Source organism: Bombyx mori, chromosome 12, assembly GCF_030269925.1.
Source record: "Bombyx mori chromosome 12, ASM3026992v2".
In the NCBI taxonomy this organism is placed as follows: Eukaryota; Metazoa; Arthropoda; class Insecta; order Lepidoptera; family Bombycidae; genus Bombyx; species Bombyx mori.
This window is the reverse complement of record NC_085118.1, coordinates 2,421,540-2,435,153: the sequence shown is the minus strand read 5'-3', so window position 1 is coordinate 2,435,153 and position 13,614 is coordinate 2,421,540. Positions and strand designations below refer to the sequence as shown.

General features: G+C 36.1%; 1 protein-coding gene across 2 annotated transcripts in view; it reads left to right on the top strand.

The window, feature by feature from the left end:
• Window positions 1-13,614, top strand: part of LOC101746256 (protein dachsous) — a 316,611-nt gene that overhangs the window by 291,347 nt on the left and 11,650 nt on the right. For both annotated transcript variants that reach the window (XM_021350126.3, XM_062671354.1), the window contains 4 exons: window positions 10,203-10,378; window positions 11,091-11,320; window positions 11,648-11,834; window positions 12,144-12,570. In XM_021350126.3, coding sequence (XP_021205801.2) covers window positions 10,203-10,378; window positions 11,091-11,320; window positions 11,648-11,834; window positions 12,144-12,570 — 1,020 coding nt within the window. The remainder of the gene's footprint in view (window positions 1-10,202; window positions 10,379-11,090; window positions 11,321-11,647; window positions 11,835-12,143; window positions 12,571-13,614) is intronic.

The window sequence follows — 13,614 nt, the reverse complement described above, 5'->3', positions numbered from 1 at the left end:
ACAGAACCATGCATCCGATTGACTTGAAACATGGTATCCATGTAGAGAATACATGTACTTAATGAATAAGCTAATATTTATATGAGTGTTGAACTCCCGAATAATAATGACAGTAAATAATAATGTTAATTTTAAATGCTCAGCGAAGCAGACGATTACGGCTAGTAGCTTATAATAGCGATATATTATATAGTTTAAACGCCTATTTTGAAGACAAGTGTTTATTTGAATGTATTTGACGTTATTAACTTGACTCGCATAGCTAAGGTTCACCTAAATAAACAGGTCATCATAATTGCATAATAAAAATTTAGTTTTATACAGCAAAACCGAATTGTTAACATATTAGTTAATAATTTAATAGTAGGCTGTTTAAAGGCTGTGCCACACTTTAAGCCAAACTACACTATTCCTTGATAACAAAATAGTCAGGACAGTAGTAGGACAGTAGTACCCTGAGGGCTTGCAGTTCACCACCAGCAATCAATTTCTAATGAACGTGTGTTTAATTTGAACCAAGCTCGCCATTTCCGATACGTAACAATCATGTTTCTTTTTTCTTTCTTCTTTTTTTTTTTGATCTTTAAAAAAGTTTTTATTCTTAACGTAATTATAGCGGTACAACACATATATTTTAATGTCCTAAAAAGCAATTGCTCGTGGTAATTTCTTAAAAAAAAACCGAATAAGGTTAATTTGAAAACGTTTATTAAACTAAGCTGTTTTGGTGCGTTTTTTTTTTCGTGCCTAAGCTCATAGCCTTGAGAGGTTATGTCAGCGTAACCTAACAAGTAGGTGAGCTCAAGGACTCCAATCTGACAACATTGCTAAAACTAACCCTAGCAGGAGCAGTGCTTCGCAGAATCTACCACCGGATCGGAAACGCGACCTACTGAGAAGATTGTAATTATAATTTGCGTAATTACTGGTGGTAGGACCTCTTGTGAGTCCGCGCGGGTAGGTACCACCGCCCTGCCTGTTTCTGCCGTGAAGCAGTAATGCGTTTCGGTCTGAAGGGTAGGACAGCCGTTGTAACTATACTGAGATCTTAGAGCTTATATCTCAAGGTGGGTAGCGCATTTACGTTGTAGATCTACGGGCTCCAGTAACCACTTAACACCAGGTGGGCTGTGAGCTCGTCCACCCATCTAAGCAATAAAAAAAAGATCAGGCGAGGAACTCAGTTGGCTTTTGTCTGTGAGTAAATTTACTCGCCGAGCCCTTCGTCGCAAGCGACGGGTTCTCGCGAACGAAGCATTATCAACGCGCTACACTACGGTGCAAGACGCGTCCTCGGCCCCACGTTTATTCTGTACCGTGTCTCAGTGCTGTAAATCACTGAATTGCATAGTATAGTACCGTTACATTACGCGGCCACTTGTCTATGAGAACTGCACTCTATGACTTTTCCATTGTCGGATACCGAACTCTGAACGGAAAATATATAATATTGTTTAGATATTTCAGATGGCCGATTTTAGAGAGGTTTGTTTGTTGTTTGTTTAACAGGGTTGACAAATTTGTTTTTGTTAATTATTATGTTTTGGTACATCTAGTTTTCTGTATCTCGCGAATATCTGCTTTTTTTCCCTACTTTTACGCTGGTAGCCAAAGATGCTATTAGTGCTGACTGCTACTGATGCTAGCTACGCCCGGACGCATAGGTGAGCTCACGGGCTCAACCTGATATAATTTGCGAACACTAGTCCTAGCAAGAGCAGTGCTTCGTAGAATCTATCACGTGATCTAAATCGCGACCCACTGAGAAGATCCGGCGAGTAACTCAGTTTGCTAATATCTGCGTTCACACAGACACACAAGGTGTAAAGTCATAGAAGTCTGTCGACGGCTTTCTTCGTTTTTGTAAACAGTAAAATCAACGCAGCACTCACACATACTACAAGAATACAATGTAATTCGAATTAACAGACAAACCGACCATATATTATATTTTGTGGTTGGTTTATTTATTAAAGCGAAAGAATACAAATAAATTACGTGAATATGATCGCGTTGAAAATAAATTTTAAAGTAATTAGTCTTAATACAATTGTTACCGTACGTTTATAATGTATTGCAAATCAAATGTAGATTGAGAAGAGATATCGAATAAAAAAAATACATAATCACATTGTATGATACACACGTGGTTCGAGTTATGAGCTTGGAGCGAGTTTTATGATTAAAATTTCTAATTTTTCGTCCTAATACTACGACAGATGAGCTTTTTTAAACGTACTTAACATTTGCTCACGAGGATTAAGGATTCCTACCACCTTCTATTGAAAAGAAAACCAAAGAAGTCAAAATGTCGAGCGCCTTTAAATAAGAAATGTCGAATTATAATTTTTCTACATGCTAGTATTTATATTAAGATATTTAAGTAGGTAGGTACCACCACTGTGCCTATTTCTTACGTGAAGCAGTAATGCGTTTCGGTTTGAAGGGTAGGGCAGCCGTTGTAGCTATACCTGAGACCTTAGAACTTATATCTCAGGGTTGGCGGCGCATTTACGTTGTAGATGTCTATGGGCTCCAATGACCACTTAGCACCAGGTGGGCTGTGAACTCATCCGCCCATCTAAACAATAAAAAGAAATCGGTGGAACTGTTACAAATAAAACTTAGACCACCTCGTTCTCCTATTAATTGGACCACGCACAATGGACTATGGCTTTAATTAGAAAGAGGTTCACAACATTTATGATCAGCGTATATAAGTACGCCCCCCCAAGATTTATGAGCGACTCGCCTTTAGATAATAATCATTCATTAATTAAAAATATTACAATTTATACCGGTAAAAGGATACTAAGGACTTTTTTCTTTGAGCTTTTCATTAATGAGATTATAACGCGGTCTCTTTTCTAGTCTAGTCAATTTACTAGGCAGGCAATTTAGTAGGCAGCGGCTTGGCTCTGCTCCTGGCATTGCTGAAGTCCATGGGCGACGGTGACCACTTACCATCAGGTGGGCCGTACACTCGTTTGCCTACAAAGGCAATAAAAAAAAAACGTTTTATTGCGACATACTAACGTGGTTAAGTGATTCCTTTTACTTATGTTTAATATAGAATCATCAAACAATTTGGAATGTGGAATATATTTTTATTGCGTGGAGTGGTTATTTTTTAATTTTTATTTATTGCATATATGGATGGACGAGCTCACAGCCCACCCGGTGTTAAGTGGTTACCGGAGCTCATAGATATCTACAAGGTAAATGCCGCCACTCACCTTGAGATACGAATTCTAAGGTATAGTTATTACTGCTGCCCCACCCTTAAAACTGAAACGCATTACTGCTTCACGGCAGAAATAGGCAGGGTGGTGGTACCTACTCGTGCGGACTCACAAGACGTCCTACGAATAGTAATTATGCAAATTATAATTTTGCGGGTTTGATTTTATATCACGATGCTGTTCCTTCCGATGTTGCCATGACGAGTCATTTTTATTCAAAAGGTTCGTTTAAAAATATTCGGATATTACGAATGAGATGTGCAGTTAATGTTTGCATAATTTTAATAAGGACACCAGGACGAATAAATACCCTTGATCTAGCACGCGTTATCATTTTACCGCCTTCCTATTTAAAAATCCCCATAATATATTCCGCCATTTTGAATTTAAATAGCCAACCGCGTATTCTGTCTGAAAAATTTGAAATTCGAATCCGTTGAAATTCGACGGTCGCTTGCCGCCGAGCGCTCCCGAACAATTCCCGACAGTTCAACGAACCTCAAAGCGGCGACATTTTTTTGCCGCCGTGTAATGTTTTTAGTCTCATTTTTTAATAGGGACTCCTCTGTGGTAATGTATTACTGAACTTTTTACACGTAGCCAGTTTCGTAACTAAAACTGTGAAGGATTGTTAATTATTCTCCTTTAAAATCTTGACATAGAATTCCCTTACCTCGACGGCGCGGCGTAAGCATTTAAACACATTATTAGTCTCTTGTATATGTTCCATATACATATACATTTTTTTCGCATTAATTGTATAGTATTTTTAACATTATAAATTTTAAGCATATGGAAGAATTTTAATAAAAAATCAAGTAAATATTGTAAATCAAGTAAATAGTGGAAATGAAAACGGGCATATTCAATTCTCTATATAAACTTCTGGAGCGTCAGTAAACGAGAAACATTCATGGAAGATTCTCCCTTTCTAGTAGGGTTGGCTAAACCCTTAACATTCCAATTAGTTAGCACCGTGACGTCAGTACAAGCTGGAGCTATTGCCAACCCTAGCTTGCCGCGCAATACTGTTGTTATGTATCAAGATCTGCTGAATCAGGACTCTTACTAAGAGAATCCGTATATTCTTGCTAGGATCGGCCGTCAAAAAACTTTAACATTATGAACTGTTATATTATTGCAATTCCCTATTTACTATAATCTTTATTTAAATAAATTTAATCCCACAAATCACTTAAGATGCCAATGCAAAGAAAAAGTCCGACAAAAATTCAAATGTGTGTATACCCACAGCAACCGGAGAAATCTTATAAGGTGCAATTAAACAATAGGAATATCTTTAAACGGGCTATCTGGCCGTGTTATTCAAAACGGCTTCGAGATAATCTAAAACCTGTATTAGATAAATTAATTCATTAAATTAAATCTGAAATCGCGAACGTTTCACATAGGGGGAGATCCTTACAACACTTAATTGAGTCGCATTTTCAGTTCTCGTGAGTAAGATAATCAGTACGCCATTAATGATTTCAATTTAGAAGGGCGACATGCAAATTTATTTTGTAATTCGAAAGGGGGCAGTCGAGGTGCCCATACCAAACAAGAAAACTAAAACTTTTGTAATTTAAAATATTTATTTTTTTATTGCCTAGATGTGTGGACGAGCTCACAGCCAACCAGGTATTAAATGGTTACTGGAACCCATAGACATCTACAACGTTAATGCGCCACACACCTTGAGATATAAGTTCTAAGGTCTCACTATAGTTACAACGGCTGCCCCACCCTTCAAACCGAAACGCATTACTGCTACACGGAAGAAATAGGCAGGGTGGTGGTACCTACCCGTGCGGACTCACAAGAGGTGCTACCACCAGTAAAAATACCTGGAAAAGTTTTACCTCTTATGCACTATCAACTGTAATAGCTAATTAAACAAGAAATTATACTAAAATATATTTTTTATCTTGGATATAGAATTCAGAATCTTAAATGAAAGTTACAAACAAAATTGTTGTATTATTATCAGTCATTGATACGTGAGCAAATTTTCAAGATTTCAAGTCTTTAAATTGTTGAAAAATACGTTGAAAGATACCGTTACGTTAGATTGTGGCGGCCTATGGGAGAGGCCTACATCCATCAGTGGAGAGATATTGTCTGATGATGATAATACCGCTACATTTATATATAGATACAGCACAACCTAATAAAGGCGTAGTAGTAACAAAAGCTAATAAAACATCAATATTTTTTATTTAAGCCAGTACTGGTTTTTTTTTTTCGAATATCTTTCAAAAGAGAATTTAAAATTGTATATTATTTCTTTATGTGACATCCAACGAAGGACAATATTTTATTTAAAATTGCATACCTTTTTAGTATTAGGATAAATTATTTATTTTAATGTAACCATGGTAAACCAAATTTCAATTATGAATTGTTTTTACAAAAATCTCGAGCCAGAAAAATATTAAGTTATCAATAGTTGTCAATATGATATTGACTCATATATGTGAATATGTGAATGTCTTCTGAATCTGGAGAACTATATCGTATCGTTAGCGAATGTCCAAATAAAAAGTCGCGAATAAAAGTAATTAGTATAAATTTATTGAAGTTTTTCTTCACAGACTTAACAAATACCGCTAGTATGGCTTGCTAGTAGAATTATTTAATTTTGGAACACTTCCAATCCGAGATTACGCGATGTGAAATTCAAGCACGGAACACAGCCTGTCATTTTAAGGCACATTTAAAAAACTGCCTGTTGTCTGAAAATTATTGAACCCTGGAATGGTCACCCTAACATCGATACAGCACACCGCGTGACTACAACTTCGCATACCCTAATGAATTGTCCGCACACCCGCTCCCAAAACGACCTGCCCCGACATCTCAACTTTATTGCAAAAACCCTTTAATCTGTCGATGTATAAGCTTGTAATTTAATGAAAGGCTCCGTGTGCAAGATGTACGATGCAACATTGAAACGGGATTATACGGCTATTTATGAAAATTTAAATTGGCCGTAATATTATTGCTGTGCTTCTTGAATTTTTGGGATTTAAAATTTTAATGTTTCCATGCGCTCTGATCTTTTATTACGGTTAAAGCATTTTTCAACGTTGATTTTGTATTTGATGAAACATTAAAGCTAATTATTAATAAAGAGTTTAATAATGAATATTAAATGAAACTGTTCATCGTAGTGCATGAATTCCCACCGCAAATTGTCCGTGAAAATTTTCCTCCAGAAACGATACAGAGAAGGCTTTGTATCTATCAATTTTTAATTGGCAGTTCTCACAACAATTTAAGGGCCTTCATTGTCGAAATTTTTTTGGATGTGCACTTTTTACGAACGTCGTTTTTTCGGGGCCGTCCTTTCGGGCAGCCGTTGACGCGAGATTGATATACAACCGTATTCGTGGACATGCCCGGCAGTCTTTGTCTTGTAACTGGTCCTGGGTCCTTCCCCTTTCGCCGCTGCCGCGTCCCCTCGCTTTATTCTTTTGTCTCTCGTCTTTATTCGGACGGCGATTCGCGTTATTTTCGGCTGAATGCACTGAATCTGACGCGGCTAGATGCTTTTGTTCGTTTTGAATTATTGGTAGCCCCCAAATTTGGAGTTTCCTTAACTCTCCGGATCGCCCTTCCATAAATAAGGTTATTTGCATAGAATGATCACTTTAACACCGAAATTTATGTCAGTGTCAGGTCTCTGTATTGTCTTAAGTTTACGTATTTAAAAACATTTGAAAAGGAATCGCTATCGACAGATATTATCGTATTGAATAGATGATTCATAGGAATTACCAATATCCTGTTATAATGTAATTAATACAGCGCTGCAATCAAATCTAGGAATATTCTATACAAAAACCTACATTCGTTGGTAGAGTGAGACTGGTTCAGTCTCAAGCTAACGGTGGTGTACGTTTAATGCCAATTCCATCGCATTAATTACTATTCAAAAGCGAATCTAGAACGCCTTCATCTCAGGCATCTGTCGTTAATTATCCAGAGATTAAATTACTACAGAGTTAGCCTAACTGTCTATTGTTGTGTCTATCAGAACTCCGTTTTGTTCTTTGACTGTTTTTTATTGCAGTTCAGTGACAGCGATAATTGGGATTTCTTTTAGTCTACATGATTAGTTAACAATTTAATATTTAAAAGTTATTTTACAGTTGAATTTGGTACTTAATTTTGTTATTCAGGCGAATTTTTTTAATCCTCTTCTCAATATCCTAGCTATCTGAGATAATCGGAAAGAACATAATGGAAAAATAAGGTCTCTCCAACATAACCCAAGCTCTATTTCCTTACTCAGTATAGTCTACATTTCATTTTTTTCTGGATGCGTAGCCTATTCTGGCTCACTTCACACAAGGTAAACATTTCAATGCTATTTTATTAAGATTTCAGGTTCATGTAAAAAAAAAGTTAATGGTATTCACGTTGTAATGTCTATGGATTCTTGTAATGCAATGGTTATCAGGTGGATAGTGAGATCGTTTACCCATCTGTGCAGTGAAAATGTACAGTGACTGATCCAACCTTCAAACAGAAACCCCATGTCTGCTTTAGACGAAAATAGCCATGATTATGAAACTTACCCGTTTGCACTCCAAAGAATTATTTTTTTCACTTTTTCACTAGCTATAGAAGAAGAAAAGTAGTTTATTAAAAGATTCACATCGCATTTGATTTAAAATTTTGGAATTACTTATTAGCATTGAATCGAATTTCAAAGGCATGTATTCTGTGAAAACACATGAAGCATGATATCGAAGCAAACATGTTTTACTTTTTTATGTTGCATATAAAGATCCAGAAAGCGAAACCACATAAAAATGAAACAAAAAACTGGAAAGCGACACGGATACATATTTTTTTCTGATAGCCATAAATAGCGTAGCCTATTTTGCTCACATAAGTCTAAACTAGGTAAATTGAGACGAACATTATATGTTCGAACAACTACTCAATGTGATTTAGGAGATTTAAGTTTCACTACAATGTTTCAATGAGAACCAAGACTGTTATATCGACTTTTTGAGTAAGATCATATAATTAGATAAAGGGATTCACACTTTACCATCTATAATCTATATATTAATACGTGAAGCAAAAACTTTGTATCCCTTTTTACGAAAATTGCGCGAACGGATGAGTATGAAATTTTTCACACTTATAGAGAATATAGAGAAGGAGTGCACAATGCTAATTTTTTTTTTAAATAATGCATAAAAGTTACATTAAATCAATAAAGAAAACATTACACACACTACATACCATGGATTTGACGCACACACGCATGCATACTATTTACTGTCAAACTTTTGTTCCTGACGTCTGTGGTCAAACTGAGAATTGATTAAATATTGTTTGTCTTTATTAATATTTTTTATAGTGTAGTCTTTGCGAAATTTGTGATTATAGAAGTATAAAATACAATCATAATAGTGTACAAATTTACAATTCCAATTAATTATAGTAGAATTTCGACTACTGCGGGACCTCTAGTTCAACTTAAAGGCTAAATTATTCTGTTTATCCTTCGTTATTTAACAAATCAACCTTGAGTTTTATTCAAATCGAATCAAAATTATAAATGGTTCAGTAAATTATTGCCAAATTGAAGATAGTTCAAAACCACAAAGAAATCTTATCAAACTTGATAGCGACATTTATGTTGTAAGCCTTCGATATCTTGACGATTAAGAACGCGAAACTTCTTCTGTTAAAACAGCTGTAATTGGAAATTCAAAATCAGATCGTTAGTAGAACATCATCATCATACACCATGTGGGCAATTAGCCAGTTATTGAGACTATGGCAATAAATATTCGAAGCGCGTGTAAAATCGGGTTTGAAGTCATCGTGGCCTAAGAGATAAGACGTCCGGTGCATTCGTGTTGAGCGATGCACCTGTGTTCGAATCCCAGGCGGGTACCAATTTTTCTAATGAATTACGTACTCAACACAGTCATGTTCACGATTGACTTCCACGGTGAAGGAATAACATCGTGTTATAAAAGTGAAGCCCGCCAAAATTATAATTTGCGTAATTACTGGTGGTAGGACCTCTTGTGAGTCCGCGCGGGTAGGTACCACCGCCCTGCCTATTTCTGCCGTGAAGCAGTAATGCGTTTCGGTTTGAAGGGTGGGGCAGCCGTTGTACCTATACTGAGATCTTAGAACTTATATCTCAAGGTGGGTGGCGCATTTACGTCGTAGATATCCATGGGCTCCAGTAACCACTTGACATCACAGGTGGGTTGTGAGCTCGTCCACCAATCTAAGCAATAAAAAACAAAAACTTAATTAATATTGTATTAAAATAATGAAATTCCTAATATTTAACCGGCCTATTAAAACCTAACGCGTTTCTATCTTAAAGTGAAACCACAGAAGCGTTGCAAGAAGCGGTTATTGTTTTCTACGATCTTATCAGAAATGATGGGATTCTAGATAAGGTCAGGCTTTTGTTACGAAAGCACTTTATTAAATGACTCACTTTTATCTTTGCTTAGATGATGCGTTTGCTTACATCGCTTCCTAGTAGATACGGTAAAAGCTATCGTATTTCAATATAGAAGAGTACTTTTTACATACAACCTTATTAATTTTTCTTAAGATAGGTAGATGCTTAGAAATTTTCTGTGTTATTTTTTGGTATACGCTGCTACGTAAGTTTATATGTAAACCATTTTCTTTATTTATATGTACCAATGTAAGTTTATTAAATTAAACTAATTATTTTAAATGTTCTATATTGCCTATTTGTACCACTTCGATAGCTTGGAGACCACCGATTGTAGGATAAGGGAGTCATTAATCCGAAGCTTGAGACTTATTCGAGCTTATCTTTCAATATCAATTGCTGAGCACAAGGCGGGCTTCTGTCTACAAAATGAAAGCCAATGACAAAAGCATCAAACAAATGAAGACATTCCTTATTTATAGTATTTTTTTTGTATTTATTTACAGGATCACAGCCGGTTCGATACAGCATAATATCTGGAGATATCGACAGAGCTTTCACCGTAGAACCGATGACAGGCGCTATAAGGACTGTGAAAATCCTGGATCGGGAGACCAGACCCTCGTATCAACTGAACGTGAAAGCATCAACTGGGAACCCCGCTAATTTTGATCAGACACAGGTGGGTTATTTATTGAATGGAATGTTAAATTAGGTATTTGAAACCAATGTTTAAATTTAACGTTTTCGATAAATCTATCGTACTAACTGGCAGAAGACTCACCTATTTTATTGACAAAATGCTGGCCACGCTCCACTGTGACTGCCCGCCCACACGTTTATACATTGATGGTAATATGACCTTATGTACCTAACAATACATTTTTACTGGTGTTAGGACCTCTTGTGAGTCCGCACGAATAGGTACCACCACACCGCCTATTTCTGCCGTGAAGCAATAATGCGTTTCAGTTTGAAGCCAGCCGTTGTAACTATACTGAGACCTTAGAACTTATATCTCAAGGCGGACGGCGCGTTTACCTTGTAGATGCCTATGCGCTCCAATAACCACTTAACACCAGGTGAGCTGTGAGCTCGTCCACCCATCAAAGCAATGAAAAAAATTTAAAAAATTACTATATAAACGTTACATTGAAGAAATTTGAAAGTTTCACATTTAGGCAGGATTTAAGTCAAACTGTATTAACTTTTTCAACGTCTTTTTTTTCGTGACCTACTTCATTAATATTTTTTCATTTAATAATAACTTTACTAAAAATCCAAAATGATCGTTGCTAACACTAATGTGATTTAATATAGTCATAACGACTACGATATTTTTACCATAAATTTTTCTGTGAATTTGTCGCCTCATCAACAAACTCTTCTATCAGGTACAAATCACTCTAGAAGACGTGAACGACAACACACCGGATTTCGGTACGTCAACGGTCAGGGTTTCAGTAGCCGAATCAGCAGCGGTGGGTTCAGTGGTGTACTCAGCAAGGGCTACTGATGCCGACGATGGCAAGAACGGACTCATCGGATATCAGCTGATATCTGCTAGTGGACCTTCAAACACCTTTGCTGTTAATTCACAGAACGGCTTGGTGACACTACTAAGGTCAGTGAAATAACAGCTATATTCAAACAGCTATTTAAAATTTTGGAAAAAATATCAGATAATTTTGATCCAAAAATAGTTTCCAACTTTAAAGGCGTAAATGGTAAAATATTTAAAAAAATTCAGGTAAATGACTTAAGCATAGTTTTAGATTTACCTATATTTTAAGTAGACAATCCGTATCGGATCGAGAAATAATAATTTTGGATCTCTTGTGAATTTGGATGATTGAATGTACTGAATGTAATTTAGGATCAAATCTGATATCGTTTCATTAGTACGAAGCATGGTAATATTTGTCTATTACATAAATACAATATTCCACAGGCCATTGGATTACGAGAACCTTGTTCGTCATAATCTGGTGATTCTAGCAAAGGATGGAGGATCTCCTCCCCTCGCTTCCAATTTGACATTAGTGGTTGATGTCCAGGATGTTAATGACAACACACCTGTCTTCGAACATGAGGCTTATACGGCTAATATATTGGAATCGGAAACAGTCAATGCGAAGGTGGGTTTTATGTGAAAAGAATGTAAACGTAAAAAATTAAAATCAACCAATCTGAAATCGATAGATAAAAAACATAAGATAACCTCTTTTTAAAGGTGGTTAAAATAAATTGAATTCAACTCAGTTTGGTATTACTCGAATAGATACTTCTTCACGTAAAAACAATTTCAATTTTAATTTTAAATCTAAGATCCATGATAAGTTAAATGAATGAAATTTCAGACATGTACTTGACAGTGACGCATTTATTTATTTTAAATATGAATCCAATTAACGAAGGATATATCACCAATTTTATTCTATCCACAGATATTAGAAGTTCAAGCGATAGATAAAGACACAGGTAATAATGCACGGATAACATACCGCATCTTATCAGAAAATAATAATACTAATGAAGAGTTTTTCAAAGTACAACCTTCCACTGGCTGGGTGTATCTAGCTAAGCCACTGGACAGAGAAACCAAGGCTAAACATAAAATGCTTCTAACAGCAACAGATAATGGCTTACCGCCACTGTCGACAACCGCTAATTTAGTTGTTAATGTGATCGATGCGAATGACAATGACCCGGTGTTCACAAAAAACGCTTACGAGTTCCAAGTCGAAGAGAATTCTAGAGCTGGAGCTTTTGTTGGGAAAATATCGGCCGTCGATTCTGATTTGGGTGATAATGCAGTTGTCAAGTATAGTTTGTTCCCATCGAATACGAGTTTCAACGTTAACCCTACTACTGGTGAGTTTTACGTTTTTTTTCTTCCTTATCTATAGGTAAATAGTGAAAAACAGAAGAGTTCAATAGCTTTTCGTCAAACAGTAACTATTTTTGTTGTTGTTTTTTTACCTTTAAAAATATCTATCTTTATATAATAACGAATCTAAATCTTATAGTGTCGATGATTGTAATCTCATTACGACCAGTAGATGAATATTAGCGTATATCTATTAATATCCGAATGAAACTATAATCAGTATAGTTTGGCATTGCCATACCTTATAATGTAATTTTGATGTTACCATCGATAATAATATGCTTATTTATTGAAAGGACCACCAGAGAATATCCATTGGGAGTAATTGTTTTTTTTTTTATATCGCATAAGCAAACACAGTCAGTCAGACAACGTCATTACTACGTTCACATAAATTTGAAAACAAACTGATTTTACCGTAATATTGAACTGTTTGGTCAAGTAAGGAAATAATTCTGGCCACCATGCACTCGCTTTGTTTAGCTTGCCGGCCCTTTTGAAAGCTAAAACCCAAAGTATGTAGTGCCTTAAGACTCGGCGACTATGCAAACATTTAAAGCAAACAAGACCATTTTAATACCTGCACAATTTAAGGGTATAGGGAGCAGATCCGATACCGTGTTTGCTCTGAGCCTTCCCATGAATGTCTGTGTCACATCTGTCAGTTTTTATACTATTATAAATATTTTGAAAGATAAACGAAATCGGATAGCGTATTAGGAGTTTTTGTTTTGAAATGTACCAAACGTATGGCGTTAGTTAAGTAATTTGGTGATATTTATGATTGTATTCACGAATCTGTATTATTTACTTATATCGTGCATTACTCGTGGTAGGACCTCTTGTGAGTCCGCACGGGTAGGTACCACCAACCCGTCTATTTCTGCCGTGAAGCAATAATGCATTTCGGTTTGAAGGGTGGGGTAGCCGTTGTAACTATACGGAGACCTTAGAACTTATATCTCAAGATGGGTGGCGCATTTACGCTGTAGATGTATCCTGCTGCTCCAGTAAACATTTAACACCAG